The sequence below is a fragment of the Diabrotica undecimpunctata genome, chromosome 9 (assembly GCF_040954645.1).
Source record: "Diabrotica undecimpunctata isolate CICGRU chromosome 9, icDiaUnde3, whole genome shotgun sequence".
NCBI classification, from domain to species: Eukaryota; Metazoa; Arthropoda; class Insecta; order Coleoptera; family Chrysomelidae; genus Diabrotica; species Diabrotica undecimpunctata.
In genome coordinates, this window is record NC_092811.1 from 126,853,208 (window position 1) to 126,880,750 (window position 27,543).

The 27,543-nt window shown below is 32.1% G+C and overlaps 2 protein-coding genes across 2 annotated transcripts in view; one reads left to right on the forward strand and one right to left on the reverse strand.

Moving 5' to 3' along the window:
- The window catches only part of LOC140451432 (somatostatin receptor type 2-like), a 1,059,667-nt gene that overhangs the window by 136,103 nt on the left and 896,021 nt on the right, over positions 1–27,543 (forward strand). The gene's annotated exons all lie outside the window — the stretch shown is intronic.
- On the reverse strand, positions 4,022–26,570 carry LOC140449999 (farnesyl pyrophosphate synthase-like). The gene is made up of 4 exons (XM_072543418.1): positions 26,395–26,570; positions 22,154–22,445; positions 7,557–7,967; positions 4,022–4,394 (listed from the first exon to the last, which is right to left on the reverse strand). Exons 1-4 carry the CDS (start codon positions 26,490–26,492, stop codon positions 4,053–4,055), a joined length of 1,143 nt encoding a protein of 380 aa, XP_072399519.1. The 5' UTR covers positions 26,493–26,570; the 3' UTR covers positions 4,022–4,052.

Consider the following 27,543-nt stretch of genomic DNA (forward strand, 5'->3'; position numbering starts at 1 on the left):
ATTTGTTTTCTTTGATCTAGCAGCGTTTCAGTATATTGACTTATTTCATTATCTGATTGTCTTTTAGGACAGTGCACTCTTTGACTTTCTTGTAAGGCGTTTATGATGCAATTATTCAAGTCATTAAGATCGTTCTCGGAGATTTCATGCAGTAGTAGCTTATTATTGATATGTGCCTGATATTGGTTGATATCTAATGGGGTTGTCCAGATACGATGAGATTTATTTTTAATCATTATGTTTCTTTCTCTTTTTGTGTTGATTTGGACTTTCACTCGTATCATTCTGTGGTCACTGCTTGTGGTGAATTTGATGAGTACTGTTACATCTTTTATTATTTGTTTTTTGTCACTTAAGATGTAGTCGATTTCGTTCCTTGTTCTACCGTTTGAACTTTCCCAGGTCCATCTTCTGTGCATTTTTTTGTAAAAGAAATGTTGAATAAATTATTTTGGAGTAGAAATCCTAGTAGCGTTTCTCCTCGGTCATTTCTTCCTGGAGAACCGAATTTTCCCAAGGATGTTTCTAGCTTCTAGCTAACAGAGGAAGAAATTACACAAAGATTAGGATAAACAAGAACAGCAATCCGACAACTTAACTCAGTATGGTGGGATAGACACCTAAATATGAAGACAAAAACGCAGATTTATAAAACATTAGTGCGAAGTATTATGATATATGGGACTGAAAATTGGATCATAAACAAGAAACACAGTAGTAAGATAGCAACAGAGATGGAATGCCTGCGAAGATGCTGCAGAGTAAGAAGAATAAATAGGAGAAGTAATGACGAAATAAAGCAAAGAACGTCAATAGAAACAGACATACTAACATATATAGAACAAAAAAGATTAAAGTGGTATGGACATGTAAGAAGAACTAGCGACAGCAGATGGATAAAGAGAATAACCGAATGGAGCCCCATAGGAAGGAGGAAAAGAGGACGACCCCGAAAATCCTGGAGGAACGAAGTAGACGACGCCATGAGTAAGAGAGGCCTAAACGATGGAGAATAGAACAACAGAGAGAGATGAAAACGGTTGAGCGAGGGAAGGCAGTGAATACTGTAGAATCCCTAAATATATATATGTTTCTAGCTCTGCTTCTGTTACACCCATTTTTGCGTTGAAATCGCCACATAAACTTGTAAATTGAGTACGAGAATCATTAAGCGAAGTAGATATATCGTCATAAAATATTTCAATCTCTTCGTCTGTATGGTATTTTGTTGGAGCGTATACTTGGATAATATTCTGTTGATATATAGTGTTCAATTTCAGACTAAGATATGTCACTCTAGATGATATACTTTGGATGTTTATTATCTTGGCGTAGTTTTTATGGTCAAAGAAACCGATGCCAACAACTCATGTAGTTTCAAAGCCAGAATATATTCCCTGATTTCAGTGTTTTTAAAGTTTCACCTCTCTTTCTAACTTCGGTAATACCTATGACATCTCATTTAATTTTATTCATTTCAGTTTCCATTTCTGTGAATCTCTCTTTAGACAGTAGACTTCTGGAATTGTATGTAGTAACGTAAAGAGTGACGGGGTGTTTTTGGGTTTCCGTATAGTCAGATTTTTGTCCCCCCCCCCTCCTCCAGAATCCTTGGGACAGTTTGGACGCATCCTACTCCTGGGTAAATCTGTATTTGTTTTAAATCTGACATCACCGTTTTAAGGGGTATATTGGCATTAAAACACCACACCTGCCAGACGGGTTTTCTGAGTATCCAATGAAACCGGCTGTGTTCTCCGTATCACAGCCGGTTAAATCAACTTGATTGTCGCCTGTGACTTTGTGGTACCACACCTGTCAGGAATTGTATTCCTCAGCCTCTGACCACTAATGACACAGCTGCTGACCTGTGTCATGTCCTCAGTTCATCCACGAGTATTTATTTTGCTAAGCTTTATTCGTACCTGTCCTGCATATCTACAGGAACTTCCCTATCAGCCATTGGGAAGCGCCGTGTCGGGGTTGAGGACTCCGCCGCTCAGTCTGTCTTGCGCAGAGTACTGAAGGACCCCTAAGTTCAGAGTCCCTCCTTTACGCAAGCTAAGACCAACACGGGCTATATTTATATCTTACTAAAATGCTACGATTCATCAAATAAGTGTATTGCCCTTTGCATAGGACAAAAACCTTTGACTTTTAAAAGCTCGCAAATATAATTTGAACTAAGGAAATGATTGCAATAATTTCCTCAATACGTATTAGGCAATCTATAGTTTGCAGGAATTTAAACAAACAAAATTTAGAAAATTAAGATTAATGTGAGATTACAAATTAATTGGCCACTCTATAAGAACCAGAGGACCAATAGAAAATATCTAAATACATAAAAGATAAAATAATATTAATAGTTTAAAATAATCACAACACTTTATAACATCATAATTTTAATTTACTCGGTTTTTAAATTATTATCTCACCCGAGCAGTGCGACCTATAACTTTAATATTTAGAATTCATGGTTCTTTTATACTATCTTATTCAAATCTAAGTTCGTTAAGAGAAACTGATCTACGTGGTACTATCCCGAAAGTTTTTCGTAAATTTGGTTGTGATATTGTATGTATTCGAGGCACTGGATGAGGTTCGATGCAGGAACCTTGATGCCTTTGTTTTTTGGCTCTATTGAAAATGCGAAAATATCTGACTACCTTCCACATAATGACAATCAACAACAATAAATATAGTTACTAGTCCTCTGGTAAATGAGGAATCCACTGATGGTTGGCAATGGTTTTCCACATGTGTTTGGATATGTCTTGGTCCAACTGCTATGCCTCAAGTACTATATTTGGCAACACACTTCCCTTAATGTCTATATTATGTCTGGGAATGTTGATCTGTTTTATTATTGGCCTCCGCATAAGCTCTTAAATGGGGATGACGGGAGTCTTTAAGTAACTTCCGATTGCTGTTTCCAATTCATTACTGGATGTGAGTAATGTTTCGGGTCTGAGCAAAGCAGTTTGGTGACACTTCTATGAATCTTGTTTGATTGATTACATGTTCAGATCGAGAACCATCGCACATTATAGGCAAATTTACAGCGTATGTTGGAATGACTAGCCCGGGCTCGGTGTACTCATTTTCAACCAACTGGCTTCCTTTATCATGTACTCTACTATATTGCAGGTGGTGTTCTGCAGGGTGTTCCATCATATAATTCATTTAAGATACAGTTTGGCAGGGTATCGATATTAATGATTGCCATAGGTGAACATATCAACTCTCGTCTGTTTAATTCTATACCCCTTTTTTTATCTTTATATGTCACTTCAAACTAGCTTATATCATTATAAACTACTGGAAGTAGATTTCTTAACAAAAGCACCGGCTACCAAACTAAAAGTCACATAGAGAAGAATGAAGGGATCCATGGTAGGAATAACCTCTGCGAGACAAAATAAAAAACGAATAGAACAGGAGAAGAATCAAGGAGACTGACGTCATCGAAAGGATAGCCAGACTAAAATGGAGATGACTAGGACACATAGCTAGAATAATGGATAAGCGATGGAAAAAGAGGTTATTGAAATAGAGACCGAGGGAACACAAGAGGAGCGTCGGTCGACCACCTACACGATTCACTGACGATTTAAGAAGATAAAAGAAAAACTGGATGAAAGCAGCGCGAGATAGACAGGGTTGTAAACAAGAGGAAGAGGCCTATGTTCAGCACTGGACTTTTAAGGCTGGTCATGGGCTATGGCGTCAAAGACATAATTTTAAGTTTAATCAGCCATGCACATAATATATGCCAAGATAGGCAGAGCATATTGCTAGAATGTCAGATAATAAGATTGATATTCTCAGGCCTAGAGGGCGCAAGTAGAGGATGACCGCGTAGAAGATGGATTGATGATTTAGAAGATCTTAAAATTTTAAGGGTCAAAAGTTGGAAGAAAGTTGCTGAGAATCGACGGGAATTGTAACTTCTCTACGAGCAAGCTAAGGTCGATAAAGAATTGTCTAGCTTATTATGATAATGATAATAAATAAGTAGTTGTTTTATAAAAAAACATGGTTTACATTTATTAAGCATACATCTTATTTGCTACAGCACAATCTAATATATTATAGAAAAACTGTTTTGGTAATTGAGGAGGCAAGTTCTGGATTTGAATTTGCATGTCGTCGTAAAATTCCATCATATATTTGTCAAAATGTTCAACTAAATTTAATTCTTGGTATATATCGAAAATGATCGAAATTGATTTAGGATCTGTGCTACCGTAGTGTTCCATAAACGTATTTTTTTGTTGGGGGCTTCCCATTTTGGACACTTGAATAGCCATCCAAGTTATTTTAAAACTAGCTATATCTGTGTTGTCCTTCTCTCCAATTGTCGTCGGGTCTAGAAATACAGTAAAATCATCCTGAAATAAAAAGAACATTATAAAATTAACAAGCATACATATAAAAAATATATACGTCAAATTAACTGTTAAAATTATTCTTCACTTGCTATCAAAAAAATCCAGTCACTCGATGAATTGGATTTTCTGCTTAGTAATTTTACGTTGTGTTACTTTAACTTAAAACAACTAATGCAAAAAAATATTGTTTATTATAGAGCTTTCAAAAAATAATTGTTTTATACAACACAGAATGACGGTATTAGATTTTTGTTTTGATACAGTGCAGCAACAACCGCTGATACGTATTTCGACCTTCTTAGGTCTCTTCAGAACGGTATAGTCACTGCTCTGAACCAAAACAAAAATCTCTCCCGTCCTAGACAATAGTTATTAAAATAACTATATACGGACGTAACTACGCCATCTAAAAACAAAAAGAGAAATCAAACGATTTCTACTTAGCGAAACCGAATTCAAATCTTAAGCACTGTGTTTCCTAAAATTTGCGAAACAAACAGCTGGATGAATTACTCGGCAAGGGAATCTAAAATTGCATTCCACAAGCCGTTCATCCTAGTCAAAATTCGTAGTGAATTCAGTTTCTCGTACTTCCAACGAAGTAAATAACAAAACAGAATGACGGTATTAGATTTTTGTTTTGATACAGTGCAGCAACAACCGCTGATACGTATTTCGACCTTCTTAGGTCTCTTCAGAACGGTATAGTCACTGCTCTGAACCAAAACAAAAATCTCTCCCGTCCTAGACAATAGTTATTAAAATAACTATATACGGACGTAACTACGCCATCTAAAAACAAAAAGAGAAATCAAACGATTTCTACTTAGCGAAACCGAATTCAAATCTTAACCACTGTGTTTCCTAAAATTTGCGAAACAAACAGCTGGATGAATTACTCGGTAAGGGAATCTAAAATTGCATTCTACAAGCCGTTCATCCTAGTCAAAATTCGTAGTGAATTCAGTTTCTCGTACTTCCAACGAAGTAAATAACAAAACAGAATGGCGGTATTAGATTTTTGTTTTGATACAGTGCAGCAACAACCGCTGATACGTATTTCGACCTTCTTAGGTCTCTTCAGAACGGTATAGTCACTGCTCTGAACCAAAACAAAAATCTCTCCCGTCCTAGACAATAGTTATTAAAATAACTATATACGGACGTAACTACGCCATCTAAAAACAAAAAGAGAAATCAAACGATTTCTACTTAGCGAAACCGAATTCAAATCTTAACCACTGTGTTTCCTAAAATTTGCGAAACAAACAGCTGGATGAATTACTCGGCAAGGGAATCTAAAATTGCATTCCACAAGCCGTTCATCCTAGTCAAAATTCGTAGTGAATTCAGTTTCTCGTACTTCCAACGAAGTAAATAACAAAACAGAATGACGGTATTAGATTTTTGTTTTGATACAGTGCAGCAACAACCGCTGATACGTATTTCGACCTTCTTAGGTCTCTTCAGAACGGTATAGTCACTGCTCTGAACCAAAACAAAAATCTCTCCCGTCCTAGACAATAGTTATTAAAATAACTATATACGGACGTAACTACGCCATCTAAAAACAAAAAGAGAAATCAAACGATTTCTACTTAGCGAAACCGAATTCAAATCTTAACCACTGTGTTTCCTAAAATTTGCGAAACAAACAGCTGGATGAATTACTCGGCAAAGGAATCTAAAATTGCATTCCACAAGCCGTTCATCCTAGTCAAAATTCGTAGTGAATTCAGTTTCTCGTACTTCCAACGAAGTAAATAACAAAACAGAATGACGGTATTAGATTTTTGTTTTGATACAGTGCAGCAACAACCGCTGATACGTATTTCGACCTTCTTAGGTCTCTTCAGAACGGTATAGTCACTGCTCTGAACCAAAACAAAAATCTCTCCCGTCCTAGACAATAGTTATTAAAATAACTATATACGGACGTAACTACGCCATCTAAAAACGAAAAGAGAAATCAAACGATTTCTACTTAGCGAAACCGAATTCAAATCTTAACCACTGTGTTTCCTAAAATTTGCGAAACAAACAGCTGGATGAATTACTCGGCAAGGGAATCTAAAATTGCATTCCACAAGCCGTTCATCCTAGTCAAAATTCGTAGTGAATTCAGTTTCTCGTACTTCCAACGTTCTCAGTCGCTTTTCAAACGTTGACGCGTGTGTACACTTCAAAGTGCAGTAATGAATATTTTATAAATGTATACTTCATCAGTAAAGGCGGATCAGGCTGCCTTATTACGAGAGGACTATAGGCAGAGGACTGTCGCTGGTCGCCTACTTATGACTCAGTCTGCAGTCTTAAGGGCTGATTGTCGATACTAGGAGACCAGTACCTACAGTAGACGACCAGGTTCGGGTCGGCGACTTGTAATGACAGAGAAGGACGATCCATTCATTGTCCTGAGGAATGGACGAACTATCACTCAGTGGACAGTTAGGAGAAGACTTAAGGTAGTCACTTTGACTACCAGATGAGCTAACACACGGCCCAAATTGAACGCACGTCAGAAACAAGCTCGATCTTTATATTACGGATATTCTCCAAGACCATGTTGTTCTTTACGCCGGCTGCATAAGCGACGGCTAATGCATGATAACGCTCGATATCACACAGCGCGGATTACGAAAGATTACCTGGTTAACACCAACATAACAACAATTGACTGGTCTGCATTGACTCCGGATATGAATCTTATCGAGCACCTAATTAGCATTACTCAATTTGGAGTAGAAGTGGCTTGGGTACGAGAGAAGCCTTGTTCAATATACGAGCCCTAACAGCTAACTGCTCGGACAAACGAAAATTTATTGAAAACATTCATCTTCACGATCTTTCACGATATATGAATAATATATTAAACTCTATCATTAATAACAAACTATTGAAGTCGCTTGGTCTCTATAAGGTTTGAATTACAGCGTTGGCGGTAAAATAAATGAAAATGTTGCATAACATCATAAGAACTAAATGTTCGTACAATTTAAGAAATTACTACTTAAATATGGGTTTACATCGCCACGCGCCTTTACAACCGCGGCAATCTTGTCTGGCATTGTTAGTAATAAGGATTAAACAATGCAATAAGAACGAGAGCTGACAGGAAAAATAAAAATAGACATCTGAGACTTTGTATTATAATATACTTACATATCTTTTTCCAAATATAGCAATGTCCATACAAATTTTTTTCACTATGGATTGAATCTTGGGATCATCAATACCAGCCAGGTACGCCGCCGATGTAACAGCATGTATCAATAGCGGAAAAGACTTAATTAAATTTTCAAAAACTTCCAAGTCTTCTATATTATACTTTGACAGCTCTTGCGTCTGTGAAATTGTAGTGGTCGCTAGGTTCAGTACCATCTCCTTATGGATTTTAGCAAAATGCTTGTGCTCCGAAAAATATTTTAAACATAGGAAGCTAGCGCCTGTTTCTAAAGTTATTGAGTCTAGGATAGCTTGTTTTATTCCCACTACCCTATACAAGGGTGGTTTATTATAACGAATTTTTGATTCATCCAGAATGTCATCGACGATGATCATGGCTAGATCTTGCTAAAAATAATTTAACTTATAATAAGCAATAATACTACTTCATATATTTACTGAAGAGGTTTTGCTTTCTTAATCAGAAAGCATCATCAGTTCATCTAAAAAGAACAATATGAAAAAACCACACAAGCATGGAAAAGTTGTTACATATGTTACCTTAAAAAGATATGTAGCAGTCAGTGATATTAAAGTTGTAAAGACACTTAAGTAAATGGACATTATACGATTACGATGTATAAACAATAAATTAAACTAAGCACAGCAAAAAGAACATGTGGTTTTGTTTTTTATATAAAAAATTGATAAGTAAAAAACATTGAAAAAGAGAATAAAGAACTAAGAAAATCCTAGATGCACTTCCAACAATACAGCAATAGTTATGATTTGATTTTAACTTTAGGTAGCATTATTATATTAATTAATATTGAAATTGAATAATTTAATGTATAATGAAATTACCACTCCTGGCTTCTTGAACGCTGCCGGTAAAATGGTGTTTTATTAAGACAACCACGCCACCAAAGCAAAAGACAGTAGAACCTTGAGGTCATTAATTATGACAGAACAGCAAGGTGAAATACCAACCCTAATAATAGAGCGGTTTATTTAAATGATAAGATAAGTTTGGATGAAAACCTGCTTGTAAGGAACCATCAAATGAAAGGAAAGGTGGTTAATAACACCAAATTTCCCTCATTGATCGGCTAAGAAAAAACAAACAAACAAGTGAAGTCAAACCGAAAACTCATATAAAAATGATCAACGTTGTGGTTGGTTAATCAGCCACAGGTGAAGATCAATTATAACTTCCAACAGTCCAAGGTTCATACACTTGGAGCTGCAAATGAAAAAAGGATAATATGAATCCCTTCAATTATATAACTGTATTGAACTATTTGATTAAAAACAGTTAATACAAATATGTGTATATGCAACACGAGACTAAGTCAAAAGTAATGCAAGTTGCATAAGTGTAAGATAATATATGTAAGAAATATTTCCTATATTCTATTTTATATTTAAATTTATTTAATATGTTAATATATATGTGTGAATATGCAACAAGTGACTATGTCAAAAGTTACATAAGTTTAAGTTAATATAAGTAAGAAATATTTTTTTATTTTTTTATTTTATTTAAATTTATTTTAATATGTTTATATGTATTTAATTATTTAATAAGAAAATATGGTAAACCTGTACACCTTAAATAACAATGATAAAGTAAATAGCTTATTAAGCCTAATTCTTCAATATTAAAGCATGATATATTTGGCTCAAGTTACTGATATCTGTCCTTTTGTTAAGAGCATTCGGGTGTTTAAGTATTGAACACATTTCGAAACACTGTATTTTGATGGGATTACGTTCTGTGCCAAGAATCTTAACTTCATTAAAGTCTATCTTATGCTTGGTATCAATAGCATGCTGGGCAAGAGCACAAGTATGTTTAGATAAATTGATGTCGCTACGATGTGTAGTAAGGCGCCCTTTCAATGATCTCCCAGTCTGACCGATATAACATGAGTCACACTCCGCACAAGATATGTGATAAATGGTATTAACTTGTTCCAGAAGGGGCAAGGGTGTTTTAGTTTTTAAAAACAAATTTCTAACAGTCTTAGCATTCTTAACAGCGATTTTCACAGGTATGTTTTTTTGTTTATAAAGTTTAATAAGTTTCTCAGTAACTTGAGGAAAGTAAGGTAAAGATTAATAATGGGTAGTAGGAGTCCCAAGATCAGTATTAGGCAGAACAATGCTATTAATTGAATTATTAGATATTATTCTAAGTTGGTCACCATTGGGTATGCCATGTAAAGAGGAGCCATAGCTTTGTAAGTAAAGGTATTTGTTAATGAGAGAGGATGGGTAGGAATTCTCAATCAGAATACTTCTTAGTAATTGAAGTGATTCCCTTCGATTAATCGGATGTGTCAATCTATTTAGCCGACAGCTTAAAGCTTTGATTAAGTTTAGTTTATATTTGAAAGGATGACAAGAATGGTAGTTGAGAAACCTATAGGCCATCGGTTTTCTATACCAACTTGTAGTTATAGTACTTGTAACTTGTAGTTGTATATATATATATATATATATATATATATATATATATATATATATATATATATACAGTATGCTCCCTCTATAACGAACACGGTTATTACGAGGTTTCGCTTATAACGAGGTACATTAGATGTCCCGTGAAATTTCTATTGAAATATAATCGTCTATAGCGAGGCAAATTTGGTTATAACGAGAGAAAATAAGATCGAAAAACGTGTTTTTTACGTTTATGAATCGGCTGTGGTTATAAATAAATACCCTTTTTAACTGCCGGCAATAATCTTAACTGCTGCCCGCAATAAACTTCTTTACAATAAATACAATGACAGACTTTTTACAATTGCAGAAGCAATAGTTTATGTTATCCTTCAAAATACGCTTTATACATTATGTAGTTGAAAAAAAATGTAAGTACAGATTTTTTGTTTTAACGTATATCATTGACAATAAAAGTAAACAACTTTTTTTCAAAAATGCCATTCAAACAATATTTAAAATCTTATATTGCTCCGAATGACTTCACTATAGGAAGATAATATTTTAGAAATCTACATATTTATATGTATGCACAGTATTATTGTTGTCTGATATAACGAGATCGGCTTATAACGAGGTACTTAGTCTGCCATTTCAGTTCTCGTTATAGAGGGAGTCTACTGTATATATATATATATATATATATATATATATATATATATATATATATATATATTGTGACGATTAGGGTTTATAGAAAATAATTTATAAGTTATATACTACATAATATTAGATATTTGGTTGTTTTAAATAAGTTATATACTAGAGAATTTAATAAAAATATATTTATGTGAGGGCATTTTTAATAAATTAGCATATAATAATTATAAAAAGTTGTATTTTAATATTGTAAATATATATAAGTGAGCCATGTGCTTAGGCAACCAAAAATACTCTCGGAGATTGACAGATATTTATACTCTGAAGTGACGTTTAAGAATATTTACGAATATAAGTGGGTTATAATAATATATTGTTTGAAATGTGTATTTTATTAAATTAGAATGTTAAGTTACTAATTTAATTATATATTCTGATCTGAAAAGCCTAAATGTAAACAAAATTATTAATAGAAAAGAATGGAATTCTCTGGATCTCCGGAGATGGCCATGTTTGCGAAATGGTTTGTTCCAGAAAATTCAGACAAGTATTTGATAGAACAAATTAGAACATGATATCTTACGAGATGGTTCTGGAATATCCGAAACATATAAATACCCGTGATTTGGATTCAAGATGGCAGTTTTTGGCAGTTTTTGAAAGTTTTTAGTCAGAAAAGTTTTAGATAGTGCAGTCAGAAGAGTTTTAAGAAGTTTTTAGAAGTTTTTAGTTAGAAGTCAAGCAGTTTATTATGAAAGTTAGTAGAAGATAGACACAATTAATTAGTGAAGTCAATTGTTCACAGTTTTAGTAAATCAGTCAAGCAGTTTTATAAGAAATATGAAAGTTAGTTGGAAATAGTCAAATTGTTTAATATAGTGAGTTAAATGAAGATTAAAAATTATGCATATATTTAATGCACATTTATAATTATACACAAATAATTATTGAAGATAAAAAAGGTATATTGGAAGAAATTAAATTATATTATGGGTGGAGATTAGTATAAATCAACTTATAATAATTGGATATTGGTATATTGAAAAGAAGAATAAATATAAATGCTGTTTGCTGGTTTGGTTGGTGGTGTATAGATGCTGGTGAAGAAAAATATATCTTAAATTGGTAGAAGCTGATAATTGAAAAAAGTAATTTCACAAAAAAACAAGGATAACTGAAGTACGAAGACATTCAGTGGTGATTAGAATCTATATACTTAGTGGAAAATAGTTCATTTAGGCATTCAGTGAAAGAAAGGTACAAAATTTTGTTAATATAATTTAGTTAGTGTCATAACAATTTCAATTTTGAAGATAGTTTGTTTAAATTTTAGATTGTCTATAGAATTTAATTAGTTTTATAAGAATATCAGTTTAAAGATAGTTTATTTTAAATTTACATTGACTAGGTTAGATATATATGTGTGTTTCATAATAGTTATAATAAAGATAATTTAAAAAAGTACTTACAAGCTAATTCTTTGAGAACCGCGATAAAAACCCTATATTATTAAAAATACTCATTGCTCATCATTCAAACAAAAAAAACACATCATAACAATTTGGCACTCAACGCGGTGGCTCTCTATTTAAAAGAATTAGTTTGGAAAGATAAGTGCTCTCATATAATTAAATTAATTTTCATTAGAAAGCAAAAATTATAGAATTTATTTTTAATTATATTTGAACAAGTAAAGTCTCAAAATGTCTCAAGGAAAGAAAGGTACAAGAAGCAAAAAGAATGAAGAAGATGTGGAAGTAGAAACACAACCTATACAAGAGGAGAGTTTAGTTCAAGTTCCACAAGATACTGCAGAAATGAATCCAGAAAGAGAGGAAAATGTCAATATGGCAGCTTTGATGTCATTAATGATGCAGATGAACAAGACAATAGAAGAGAATTCAAAAGAAATCAAAGAAGACATGAAAAAAATGGAACAGAAAATGGAAGAGAATTCAAAAGAAATCAAAGAAGAAATAAAAAAATTGGAAGAGAATTCAAAAGAAGTCAAAGAAGACATGAAAAAAATGGAACAGAAATTGGAAGAGAATTATAGAAAATTAGAAAAGAAAATAGAAGATAATAATAATAAAATTGTAAAACAAATGGATAAAAAACTTGAAGCTGCAGAGAAAAAAGTAGCAAATGAAATAAAAAGTATACGGAATGACTACAAGAAAAGGATAGACAATGAGAGGACAGAAGTAAAGAGGATTATTCAAGATAATAAGATAGATATAGAACAGAAAATAGAGTTACAGAAATGTAACTTAGAAGTAAAAATTAACGAAGACAGGAGAAACACAGAAGAAAAATTAGACGATATACAACAAAATATCCAAATAAATTGTAATCAAATAAGAAATGTGGAACAGAGAATAGATGATATTTCACAAATGAGAGACATAGGGAGACCTTACTTAAATTTAACAAATGAGACTGGGATTAAATTCTCTGGTAATATAAAAAATTTGCATCCTAGAGTATACATAAATAGTTTAAAACATAAATTAAGATTTGTGAATAATATTAATGATATTAAAGATTATATTAGAGTGACATTAAATGACAATGCAGCAACTTGGTTTGCTAGTATTGAGAATGATTTAGATAATTTTCAAACATTTGAAAATAAATTTTTAAATTATTATTGGGGTGAATTAGAGCAAGCCAAGTTTAGAGAAATTCTATATTTTGGAAAGTATAATCAAAATTTAAAATCAAATATGGTAGATTATGCATTGAAATTGATAACAGTTGCAAAATATTTAGAACCACCACTTAGAGAGGATGAAACAGTCTTAAATGTATCTAGACATTTTGATGCTGATGTTGTGCAAACCGTAACTGTACAAAATATTCAAACAATAGATAGTTTTATTAATTTTATTCAAAGAATACAAAGAGGCAATATGACAAGTAATAATAATAACAGAAAAAACAATAGTAACTTTCAATATAATAGAAATGATAATCAACAATATAGACAATCATATAATAATTATAGATATGTTGATAGTTTACAAAATTTTAATAATAATAATAGTAATCAAAATAGACAGAATTTTAATAACAATACTAGTTATAATAGACAACATTTTAATAACAGTACTAATAATAATAAACAAGATTTTAACAATAGAAGAAATACAGAGCGACCTAACTATAACAGACAGGTAAATTGTGTTCGAAGGAATAGAAGCTGCGAAGACAGGGAACGAAGTACTACAAGGCAGGAAAATGTGAGTAGAAGTCATAGTAGGGAAAGACATAGGACATCAGATCCAAGTGGTCAGATACAATCTGACAATTCTAATAATCAAAATTTTGTGCAGTAAACTTTCTGAATTACAAGTTAGGCCATTGCTATTATGAAAAACCTTCTGAATTTATTTCTTTAGATGAAGATAAAATTATTGAATCTATTAATTTAATTTATATAAATGCTTTGGCCAAAAATAAAATGATTAAGATTATGATAGATACTGGTTCAGAAAGTACTTTAGTCTCGGAGAATTTTATTTTTAATACATTAAAACTATCAGATATAATAAAGATTCCAAAAATTAAAATTGTTGGTGCAAATAATAAGAAGTTGGGTGAAATTGATAAACTAGCCAATTTTAAAATTAATATTCTTAATAAAGAAATTAATATGCAAGGATTTATTGTCAAGGATTTATGTGTTGATATATTAATGGGAAATGATGAATTGGAAAAGAAGAAAGTAAAGATAGATTTTGAAAAAAAAATGGTAACTTTGGAAGGGCAAATAATTAAATTTATGCAGAAAGATGAGGTAGAAGAAGGAATAAGAGTTGATAGGATATTATTAAAAGAAAATAATGATGTTTATGAAGAAGAAATGTATTTTGATGATAGGGAAATGTCCCAAAAGAATGTAAAGAATAATTATTGTAGTGAATATTTAAGGAATGGAAATTTTAAGCAGATGGATGCCTACGAGGCGGAGTGCGTAAAATTGGAAGCAAGGAATAATGAGTACATAATGAAGAATAATTTTATTTGTAAAGAAGAAGATATGATGAAAGTTTTAAATTGCCCTGAAGAATATAAATCAATAGTCATTTCCATATTGCAGCAACACAAGGGACTTGTCAATAAAGAAAATAGAATTGCACAAAATTATATCCATAGTATAAAAGTTAAAGAAGAAAAAGATTTTAAAACAAAATCATACCCAATACCATATAAATACAGAGAAGAAGTAAACAAAACAATTAATAATATGTTAGAAGATGGGATCATTGAGAAGGCAGACACACGTTTTATTAACCCCATAGTAGTAGTACAAAAAAGATCAGGTGAAATCAGGTTATGTTTGGATGCAAGGAATATTAACAAGATTACTGAAAAGCAATTTGAAGCACCAATGAGTATAGATGGAATATTAGGAAGAATTACAGGAATGTCATTTTTCACTAAAATCGATTTACAGCATAGTTTCTGGTTAATACCTCTAGAAAGAAAAAGTAGACAGTATACAGGATTTCAGATAGATGGAGTAGTATATCAATTCAAAGTAGTACCATTTGGACTTCAATCATCTTGCAGTGCTCTATGTAGATGTCTTCATGATATTTTGGATCAATATGAACATTTTGTAATTCACTACATTGATGATATATTAATTTTTTCTAAAACGGCTGAAGATCATGAGAAACACCTAAAAATTATAATAAATAGATTAGACAAAGTTGGACTAAAAATAAATCAAGAAAAATGTACATTTTTTCAAAAAGAAGTCATATATCTAGGTTATAAACTTAACACTAAGGGAATCGAAATGGATCCAGAACGGACACAAGTCATTCAGGAATATAAAACACCACACAATTTAAGAACTTTAAGAGGATTTATTGGAATAATTAATTATTATAAAAGGATGATACCAGATCTAAGTATAAAAGAAATTCCATTACTTGAACTACTGAGAAAAGGTGTAAAATGGAGATGGGATCAGAGAAGAGAACTAGCATTCCAAGAAATTAAAAACATTTTTCTGTCAAATTTGAAAATATACTATCCTGACTATACACAGCCATTCATACTAAGAACAGATGCATCAATAGAGAGATTATCAGGGGTATTATTACAAATACATGATGGGGTCGAATACCCAATACAATTCATTTCAAGAATCACAAAGCCACATGAAAAGGGTTACTCAGTTTCAGAATTAGAACTAGCAAGTATAATACACTGTGTCACAAAATTAAGATTTTATTTGTTGGGTAATGAATTTACAATAGAAACAGATCACCAAGCTTTAACGTCTATATTAAATAACAAATATGGAAACAATAGAATACATCGGTGGGGTCTAATACTTAGTGAATACTGCTTTGAAATCAAATACATTTCTGGAAAATCCAATATAGTGGCAGATGCTTTATCAAGGTTAGAAAATACACCACAAAAAGGGCAGCGCACAATAAAAATTGGATTAAATCAATTAGTAGAAAGTACAGGATTATATTCTAAAGAAGAAATTATAAGAGATCAGATCAATTTGAGTGAAAAACAAAAAGTCCTTAGGAAAGATGGAGTATATTATAAAATAATAAATGGCATAGAAGTATATGTAATAACTAGAACTTTAGCAAAGAAAATATTGAAAAATTTACATAACAATTATATGCATATTGGTTCAAGAAAGCTATGGATGCTATTTAGGGACAATTATTTTGCAAAGAATGACATAAGTATAGCAAAAGAAATTACTAACCAATGCCCAATATGTCAACTAAACAAAGAAAAGAATTTAAAAAAAAAACTTACTGATAGATCCATTTCATAGATAGATGGTAGATTTCTTTGTTGTGAATAAATTTGACATCATACTTGTTGAATTTTGTATATATGGAAATTAATTTGTACCCTAAAAATCATAATTTGGGGTTAGATACTATAATTGCTATAAAAATGTCTTTCTAATATAATAAAGTGGAAAAACTTACCAATTTATATTGATGAAGTTATTTTGAATGGAAATAATTCCTAGATTTTGTCTATAAATAAACAGAACACCATATCTATTATATTTTTAATTAAGGTTATATTTTATTCTCTGATATCGCATCCATTGTTCCATTTGACATGACAGTTTGACCATAGAATAGCCGAACTGTGCTACGTTGTTCTCTGTTTTGACATAGACAGCGAACAGGGATGTATTTAACACACTTTAAATAATAATAAAAAATTGAATTATTAATTTATTAAATTTAATAAGGTATGAGAAAATTAATATTTAAAAAAATAATAAGTAAATTATTTATTTTAAATATTATTTTTGGGGTATTGTGACGATTAGGGTTTATAGAAAATAATTTATAAGTTATATACTACATAATATTAGATATTTGGTTGTTTTAAATAAGTTATATACTAGAGAATTTAATAAAAATATATTTATGTGAGGGCATTTTTAATAAATTAGCATATAATAATTATAAAAAGTTGTATTTTAATATTGTAAATATATATAAGTGAGCCATGTGCTTAGGCAACCAAAAATACTCTCGGAGATTGACAGATATTTATACTCTGAAGTGACGTTTAAGAATATTTACGAATATAAGTGGGTTATAATAATATATTGTTTGAAATGTGTATTTTATTAAATTAGAATGTTAAGTTACTAATTTAATTATATATTCTGATCTGAAAAGCCTAAATGTAAACAAAATTATTAATAGAAAAGAATGGAATTCTCTGGATCTCCGGAGATGGCCATGTTTGCGAAATGGTTTGTTCCAGAAAATTCAGACAAGTATTTGATAGAACAAATTAGAACATGATATCTTACGAGATGGTTCTGGAATATCCGAAACATATAAATACCCGTGATTTGGATTCAAGATGGCAGTTTTTGGCAGTTTTTGAAAGTTTTTAGTCAGAAAAGTTTTAGATAGTGCAGTCAGAAGAGTTTTAAGAAGTTTTTAGAAGTTTTTAGTTAGAAGTCAAGCAGTTTATTATGAAAGTTAGTAGAAGATAGACACAATTAATTAGTGAAGTCAATTGTTCACAGTTTTAGTAAATCAGTCAAGCAGTTTTATAAGAAATATGAAAGTTAGTTGGAAATAGTCAAATTGTTTAATATAGTGAGTTAAATGAAGATTAAAAATTATGCATATATTTAATGCACATTTATAATTATACACAAATAATTATTGAAGATAAAAAAGGTATATTGGAAGAAATTAAATTATATTATGGGTGGAGATTAGTATAAATCAACTTATAATAATTGGATATTGGTATATTGAAAAGAAGAATAAATATAAATGCTGTTTGCTGGTTTGGTTGGTGGTGTATAGATGCTGGTGAAGAAAAATATATCTTAAATTGGTAGAAGCTGATAATTGAAAAAAGTAATTTCACAAAAAAACAAGGATAACTGAAGTACGAAGACATTCAGTGGTGATTAGAATCTATATACTTAGTGGAAAATAGTTCATTTAGGCATTCAGTGAAAGAAAGGTACAAAATTTTGTTAATATAATTTAGTTAGTGTCATAACAATTTCAATTTTGAAGATAGTTTGTTTAAATTTTAGATTGTCTATAGAATTTAATTAGTTTTATAAGAATATCAGTTTAAAGATAGTTTATTTTAAATTTACATTGACTAGGTTAGATATATATGTGTGTTTCATAATAGTTATAATAAAGATAATTTAAAAAAGTACTTACAAGCTAATTCTTTGAGAACCGCGATAAAAACCCTATATTATTAAAAATACTCATTGCTCATCATTCAAACAAAAAAAACACATCATAACAATATATATATATATATATATATATATATATATATATATATATATATATATATATATATATATATATATATATATATATATATATATATATATATACCCAACTAGTAGGACCCCGCCTACCTACACACGGACAGGACCAATCACAAGAAGCCTTGTGGCTACAAAAAGTAATCTCATCGACCAGGAGAGTCAGTTAACTTCAAGCATCAGCGAGAAGCGCTATTACCTGACTTAGCAATGGCAAGGTGCGACCTTGCCGAAACGTCGTCAAAATAATGGTTTTTATCAAAACCAATATTTTGACTATTGATTGATTATTATATGTGTGGTTTGAATTGGTCAAAATTATTTAAAGAAAAATTATAATTTATACTTATAATTATATATATTATATAATTATATAACATTATAATTATTTTACAGAAATTATTTCTGTAAAAACCAAGTGCATAAGAATAAGTAATGATTTTATAGAAAACAGAAATCTTTTTTATACAGAATTTTGAAAGTAAGGAGAAAGCTTTTAGTAAAAAATGAGTGTAGATAATAATCTTAATGTTTAGTTATATTGGTATATCGAGACTTATAAAGAAAAAGAAAGGAATTATTCATGAAATTGGAAATAACAAATGATATAAGGTCATAACGATAGCGAGTTTGTTTACTGAGAAAGTATTGAATGTGATTGGTTGGAATTTACGGTATGAAGTGTATGATGCTGGAATTTGATTGGTAGAAGCGGAAGGTAGATGGAAACGACGTCAAGCTGATTTTGTGATGCCGGAGTAGATTGGACTGTGTTCTGAAGTTCTGAAGAAGTTGGTTGTTTTGTGTGAGCAGAATTGCTTGTAAGTAAAAATTGTGTATGATATTTGAGGTGTCTGTGGCTTTTATCCTGAGGAACAGGCCAAAAGAGGTGTTAGCAGTTCAAAGCGAAATTTACATCCAGTAGTAAGGAAAACAGGTGTAGCATATATGTAGTGGTACTGTAGTTCTACTTGAACGTTTTAAATCTACCTCGATTATTGCACAAATTTTTGTATCCCGGTATTCACTTTCCTCAACTTTTTCTGGTGACACTTCTTGAGCGTGACATTTTCGGATCGGAAGAGTACAAACAACTACACGTAGATCCAAAGTAATTTCGTTAACCCGGCGACTGTGTGGTGAAATTTTCTGACAGGAGCTGTGTGTTGGGGTAATTATCACCCCATTTTTTTTTATTTGTAAAATTGAGAAAATATTTTATTTTTACATGCAACCTTAAGATTTTAAATCATGGTTTTATTGTTATATAATCTTTTTCAAAGATAATTCATTTAAAAAATTTCCGTTAAAAATTCAATGATTTAAAAAATATACTAAAATTTAGTTTATATTTAAACCACTATCATAATTTTTGTTACCAAAATTTTTATTAAAGATATAGAATAACAAAAAATACAAATTTTATAAAAAGTAACTGTAAACTTTTGTTTAAATAGCATAATTAACAATTATTTGCACATTTAGAATAAAAATATACACAATGTTCAAGACAACGAAAAATGTCACATTTCACACATTTTTTTTGGCACTTTCTGTCCTTTCCACGGAGACACACTCCACATCTGGGTGTTGTTCGTTGCTTCTTGGTTGGAGGTCCTTGAGAGTCCTCTCCGCCATCATTTCTTTTTAGTTTGGCTCTTATGTCTGAGGGTATTCTTTGATTTTTACCTCTTTTTTCAATATATGGTTTAATTAGTGCCAAACCAAGTTCTTTTAAAAAAAAATCTGCGTTTTAGTTTTTCAGTTGGCTTGTTATGTTGATAAATAACATAACTATTTATTCCTGCATTATTAAGCAGTGAAAAAAAAAATCTACGCCACCTTTTGTGTGATTATAAAAGTCTATAATCTAAGGTTTATTTGAGTTGTGGTCAAATTCTGTGTCATGATGAAGTGAAGAAGCTACTAACACTATTTTATTTTTCTTCGGGACAAAGGACACCAAAGAAATGTTTTTTTTAAATCCGAAAATTGCGTGGTTTTCAGCACTGTTTTTGAAATTCAAAAAGATTGTCGGTATTTCCCTCTTGTTTTTGCGAATAGTTCAAACAGATGTTAACCGATGTTCAGTAAGCAAATGTTCCATTAGCGGTATGCTGGTAAACCATTTGTCGAATGTAATGTTGCGGTTAGTACCACGGATTGGATTTACAAGCCTGTTTACTACATCAAACGGTCTATTACTAAATTGAAAAGGTCCTTCAGGCTGTGAGCCAACATATACCTCTAAATTTAAAATGTAGAATGTTTTGGCATCCACTAAGGCAAATATTTTAATTCCATATTTGGACGGCTTATTGGGGATATACTGCCGAAAGAATCAACGTTCCCGAAAAGATTCTAATTTTTCATCGATCGTCAAGTATCGACTAGGAATAAAATATTGTTGACAATTGGATACAAATCGATCAAAAACAGCTCGTTTAGCTGCCAGTTTATCGACTCTTTTTCGTTCTTCTCTATTTTCGAATCGTAGGCATTTTAACAGTAATACAAATCTTTGCAGGGACATTGTTAGCCTGAAAATGTCAATTTCTGTTCCATCTGTAGCCCACAGATCCTCCACATTTAACCTATTGGCTTTATAAACACCTGATAGATATAATAATTCGAAAACTGCACGAATTTCTTCTGCGTCCGTAGACTTGGTGATATATTTATGTTGGTCATTATAATTCTTAGCGACTAAATTGATTTTTTTATTAGTGCACTGGACAATATCTTCCACAATAATATTATCCATGAATAATTCCCAGCAAGAAATGGGCGACTTGCAATATTTTGCATTATTTCGAACACCGGGAAGTAAAGTTATTAAATTTTCTTGTCGTGTTCTAACCGATTTATTAGGACAGTTCTTTGCCCATTTTGTTTTCCTATCCCGTCTGATAAAAAAACTTAGATTGTCTTATTTTATTATCTTCAAACTTATTGTTGTCTTGAGAAGAATCTTCCGCCGATGATTGATTTTTCTGATTAGAACTTCCAGGCTGACAATTTTCCACTGATTGAAGTTGGTTTTCTAAAACATCCTCACTGGGACGAAGGCTAACCTGCTGACTTTCATTTTCAGATTCGCTTTTTGATCCTAACTCTGATCCAGTTAATTCATCCTGCCAAAGCTTCAAGAGAGCTACTTGTTCTTTCTCCCAACTACACATATTTCTATATGTCTGAAATTGAAAATATCTAATCAATTTTCAATATTACTACCAATTAAATTATGTTTCTGTTAAAAAAATAAAGATAAATTGTGCTAGTATAAGAACTTACCTGTTAATAATTAACCGTTGTTGTGGGGTTAAAATTACCCAAAAACTAAATATTACTGCACTTCAACTGTGTGGTGGGGTTAAAATTACCCAAAAGTCCAAAGAACGCGACACCACTCGTTCAAATCTTATTTATATATTGAAATTTGTGATGCAATACATAATCTGTTATATTATGGGAAGGTACTCGTGGCGCCAGATGAATCTGGCGATGTTGCCACTATTTTAACAAGCGCTAATTAACGACGTGGTGGATTTTCACCCCACAACACAGTTGTCGGGTTAAATATAAAATTAGTAAATAATGGAAAGGTTTCTATTAAAACATTTAAAAATTAAAAAAAAACTATTCATTTTACCAATTTGTAGCACCATCCCAAAATACCAGCCTTGATCAACTCTTCCTCGGCGTAATCCTGTTTAAAATACTTGTAGGCATGTATCGATAATAAAGCACAGTTCAGAAATTTTGGCTTGAGATCTTCGACTGTGTCATTAAAAAGTTTTTCGACGTGTCTTCTAACCGTTGGCATGTTCGCTTGGTAAACTAATGATTCGTTTAGAATATCTTCTCGAATTTGTGGAATGAGTTTCTTTAGAATAGTTTCCTCTTGTGTGAAATCTATCTGAGGTCTTTCGAAAACTGGGTGCCTAAAAGAAATAGGTTTAACCAGAGAGCTTTATAATTATATGGTTAGCTGGAGATTTTTTGGTTCTAAGTAAAAATGTTTGGTGTACAAAAAACTTATAAATGATAAAATTGGGCTTTATACCTAATCATATAGCATTAAATCTACTATTTTTTTGGTCTACACTCTTATTTCGTCCAGCAGGGGAGACCAGGGCAGCAAGGATAAGCTAAACAAAATGTCTTTATATAATTTTTGTTTATTGTAGTATAATAATAAAAAAAATACTGTGTAACTCTATGATATAAATATGTTATTCTGTTATAAAAAAAATTATTTTAACATTTGTAAAAACAAAAAAAATTGTTCAATGTGTCACGTGATCCTAAATGCCTCATATGTGGGGACAAGTAGGTCCACCACATTAAAAAAAAGTAAAAATTCACTGATGAACTCATTATCGTCCTCTTGTGCCACCGCACATTCTTCGTGGGCCCACAGATGACAAAATTCGCACCTAATCCAATCTTCGCCTTATTTGATTTCTTTATAGGCGCTATGACAAAAAATGCACAGGCAATCGTCTTCATTCTCACTTTTCTCAATCATTTTTGAATTTTGGTTCTTCCTCGTTATTTTATTTTTGTTTAAAAGTGACATTTTAGAAACATTTGCTCAGCTTTTTTCTTCATTTAGAGTTAAAGAAAACGATTTAATTAATTTAAAAAAAAAATGGCAAACAATAGACCAGTACACATGGCATTCATAGATTTAAAAAAAAGGCATATGACACGGTCACCAGAAAACAACTATGGAACTTCTTCTTCTTCTTCTTCGTCTAGCCATTCACGTCCACATCTGAACATAAGCCTCTTCAAGTCTTCCTTTCCATTGTTTTTTATTGTACGCTACTTGTAGCCAATTTTTCCCGGCAGTCCTTTTCAGATCATCTGTCCATCTCATAGGAGGTCTCTGGGTCTTTTGTGTTGGTATGGTCTCCAGGTTAAAATTGATCTGTGCCATTTGTTTAGATCGCTCCTAGCTACATGTCAAATGGGAATACGCTGGACATGTAGCTAGGAACTATGGAACACGATGAAGAAAATCGGAATAACTCAGAGGTTAATAGAAGCCGTAAAAAACCTTTACAACAACAACAAGGTAAGAGTTAAAACCGGCAATAAATACTCCAACGAATTTAAGACCACAAAAGGCTTATTGCAGGGATGCTCTACATCTCCGAAACTGTTCAAGATATTCCTCGAACAAATATTAAAACCATGGAAAGGAAATGTGAAGGGATGGGAATACCAATCCGGGACAACTTTGCAGATGACCAAGTGGTAACGGCTCAAGGTGAAGAAGATCTGTGCTTTATGCTCCAAAAATTAGAAAAGGAATACACAAAAAATTGACTGGAAATAAATCTAGAAAAGACCGAATATTTAACAACAGAGCAAGAACCAGTAAGAAATGGACGATAATAGGGAAATTAACGGCACTGACAAATTCAAATATCTAGAATTTATACTCTCAAAAAATGGAACCACCGAGCAAGAGATAACTAGCAGATTAGCACAGACAAGAAGATGTATTAAAAAATGAACGGGGTACTGTGGGATAGACAGATTACCAGAAATACAAAGAAGTGAATTTATAACATCTTGGTACGCAGTATAATGACCTATGGAGCAGATAATTGGGTAATAAATAAACGAAACAGGTCCAAAATCACAGCAACTGAAATGGAGTTCACGAGAAGAAGCTGCAGGGTGACAAAAATGGATCGCATCAGAAATAAGGAGATAAAACGAAGAATGGCAGTAGAATAAGACATACTCAGCTACATCGAAGAAAAACGTTTAATTTGGTATGGACATGTGAGAAGAACAGATCATACAAGGTGGATAGCAAAGATTTCGGATTGGAGCCCAATAGGAAGGAGGAAAAGAGGTAGACCCCGAAGATCATGGAGGGATGAAGTGGACGAGGCCATGGAAAGACGAGACCTTAGAGATGGAGAATGGCAGAACAGAAAGGACTGGAGACGTTGGCTGAAAGAAGGAAGGCGGCGACAGCTGTAAAAATCCTTATATAGATAGATAGATAAAAAACGTTTTGGTCTTCTAAATCAGTTTTTCCTTTTAGCAGCTTTGCTGCTAGTTTAAATGAGTCGTTTCTTCTTTCTTGTTTTTCTTAGATTGTGGAATTTTCTTTTCACTTGCTTTGCTTCTTGTTACTTTTATTGTCTGAAACTTTAACTGTCGATACGATTTGTAATACTTCTACAAATGATGAAGACTGGGCACCTTATGCTTTCGAAGAACCCGGTCCTGCACTAAATTCTGATGAACTTGGTCCGGTTCATTTGGTGAAAGAACATTTAAAGTTGAGTTTGTGTTAATGTAATAGTTTCGTAATCTGTAGATAAATTTTCTACATTTTCAGAAAATCAGATTCTTCAAAAACATCCGGGTTAAGTGGACAGATGCCACTTCTTTCAAAACCTTTGGTAGCTTTATCTACTGTAGCCACTTTCTACAATGCTCTGCATTTTAATTGCACCACGTCGTATAAATTGATCAGTTCTCCTTTATGACTTATCATATAGAAATCGTATTCATACATTGAGCATACTGAACCTTGAATGATCCAAAAATGTTAAATCAAGTGGCTGTATTTGGTGACTGCAGTGAGGTGGGATAGTCAGCATTACTATATGATTTTCTCTTGCTTTCAACACACCCTCAAGCTACTGATGGCTAATGTGCCCGTCCAAGATTAACAAAACTAGCTTTTCTTTGCTGGACTTAGAATGCTGTATAAAATGATCCACTATTTAAAAAAAATCTCACTATCCATCAGATCAGATTCATTGGCAAAACCGACAGCCGCTGGAGGCGCATGTCTTAATAATAATGATACGTCTCTTTCGACGAAACAGATAAAACACGCAATAAAATCTCTCATCACCGAAGAAATTTTAATATTTATATATAATAATAATTAAATCACACATACTAAGAAATGAGAAATACGAATTGATGCGGCTGGTTATACAAGGGAAGGTGAAAGGCAAAAGATGACCGGGGAGAAGACGCACGTCCTGGCTGAAGAATCTGAGACAATGGAGTGGGAAAACGGCTTTTCAGAACGCCTGCAGATAGTTTCAAATGGGCCATGATGATCGCCAATGTCCTTAGGGATGTTGCACGTTAAGAAGAATACCACAATTATAATTTAATTGGAATGTGTACAAACATTTGGGGGGTTTAAGGGAACAGAACCCCTATAAAATTTTTATGGGGTGTACAAATTTCACTGCTATTTTTGCCATAAGAATGCCACATTGTCCATTTTCAATATAAAATCTCTAACAGTTTTCGATATATTGGAAAAAATTTATTTTTATTTTCCAACTTAAAAGGGCTGTAACTTTTTTTATGTGCACATTTGTAGAAGGTAAATTAGGTAAATTTTACTTACACCCTATATATACTATATGCCATAACATATTCCTAAAACTAAGTAGAAAAGAGTGATAGAACCATTTTTGCGAAAAAATACGAAAAATGTCTTAAAATTGGTATGAGTGGCGAACTTTGAAAAATCGTATCTCGGATACTGTGTGTTCTAAAAACTTCTACTAAATGTCATTTTGAATAGCAACGATTAAAGTTTTCTTTTACAGCACAGCCTATACGTATACCCCCTTAAAAAAATTATGGGGCAAAAAAATCGGGTGTGTTCTCGTCTTTTATGCTTCGTTTTTTGAATATTTTTAGTCACAAAAAATTATTTTAAATTTTAAAAGGTGACATTTTGAAAGTCGTATATGTACAAAAATTGCATAGAATTTGCCCCTAGTTCACCCCTTTCTCAAACGCACCCCTTTAAATGGTAGCACTATGCGGTTTCTTCATATTTGGGGTCCATTGACTGTATGACATAATAAAACTAGTAATACATACCTTTTTGTTTGGTTTGTTAGCCTTCGTTTTTGATTAGACCTGCCGATAATTTTGAGAGCATGTTTTGTAAAAACACTTTGAGAGATTGTTTTTATCATTGTAGCATTAAATACTATGACTGCTTTAGACTGTAGTTTTTACATAATTCAACGTAATAAAACCATCCTGTGTTTTATTATAAAATCTGTCCCACAATGATTTAATTTTTGACGGTCGGTGATAAAATCCATCAGTGGCGTATCCAACTTAAGAATTTTTATTGTTATTTTTGTTGTTATATCGAGGTAATGTTTTTAATGTAATGATTAATAGATCATCGTATTTTCGACGAAGTTCAACTAGGAGTTTATTCCTTATAACTTTAAGAGTACTGAAAGATGGTAACAAGGATAGGTGTAAAATATGTAAAAACTGTGGGTTTCCTAAAATTTGCGTAAAAATTGAATTTTCTTTGTAAAAAAAAATCTTCTTTTGTAAAAAAATTGTCTCCATTACGTCATTTTACGAATCGATAGATGTAGGAAGACCACAAAAACGATAGAACAACTTACATGAGGCACATTAAATAACAGACAGAGTCTCTCTCTCTCTCTCTCTCGATCTTCTTAATGTCATCAGTCCATTCTATTAGTGGTCTTCCTCTGCTTCTCTTTCCTAACCATGGTCTTCATTGTTGTATTTCATGGTTACATCTTTTATCCGTCAGTCGGGCATTGCGTCCTGCGAAGCTCCATTTTAATTTGGCAGCGTGTTCTCCTTCGTCTTTTACTTTGGTTTTGCTTCTAATCCATTTGTTTGTTTATTTGTCTATAAGTCTCACCCCGAGCATTGATCGTTCTATCGCTCTTTGTGCCTTTACTATTTTATCCATATTTGATTTGGTGAGTGTCCACGTCTTTGAACCATACGTAAGTATAGGGGGGATACACTGATCGTTATTTCTAGTACTTTTTAAGATCCAACATATTTTTCCAGATCCTGCCCACGCTAACCTTATTCTTCTGGTAATTTCCGCAGTTTGATTTTCTTTGTTAACTTTCATTATCTGTCCCAGGTAGATGTATTCGCTTACTGTTTCTAAATTTATGTTGTTTAACGTTATTTCTCTAATGTTTGGTGTATTTGTCATTATTTTTGTTTTATCCAAGT

What these genes read in the sequence shown, in the direction of transcription:
- LOC140449999 (XM_072543418.1), bottom strand. Translation starts at nt 26,492, where the DNA reads ATGATAAAAACAATCTCTCAAAGTGTTTTTACAAAACATGCTCTCAAA. An exon ending in CTAACAAACCAAACAAAAAG is followed by an intron (nt 22,446 to 26,394) that starts GTATGTATTACT and finishes TATTTCTTTTAG; the next exon opens with GCACCCAGTTTTCGAAAGAC. An exon ending in TGGGATGGTGCTACAAATTG is followed by an intron (nt 7,968 to 22,153) that starts GTAAAATGAATA and finishes AATTATTTTTAG; the next exon opens with CAAGATCTAGCCATGATCAT.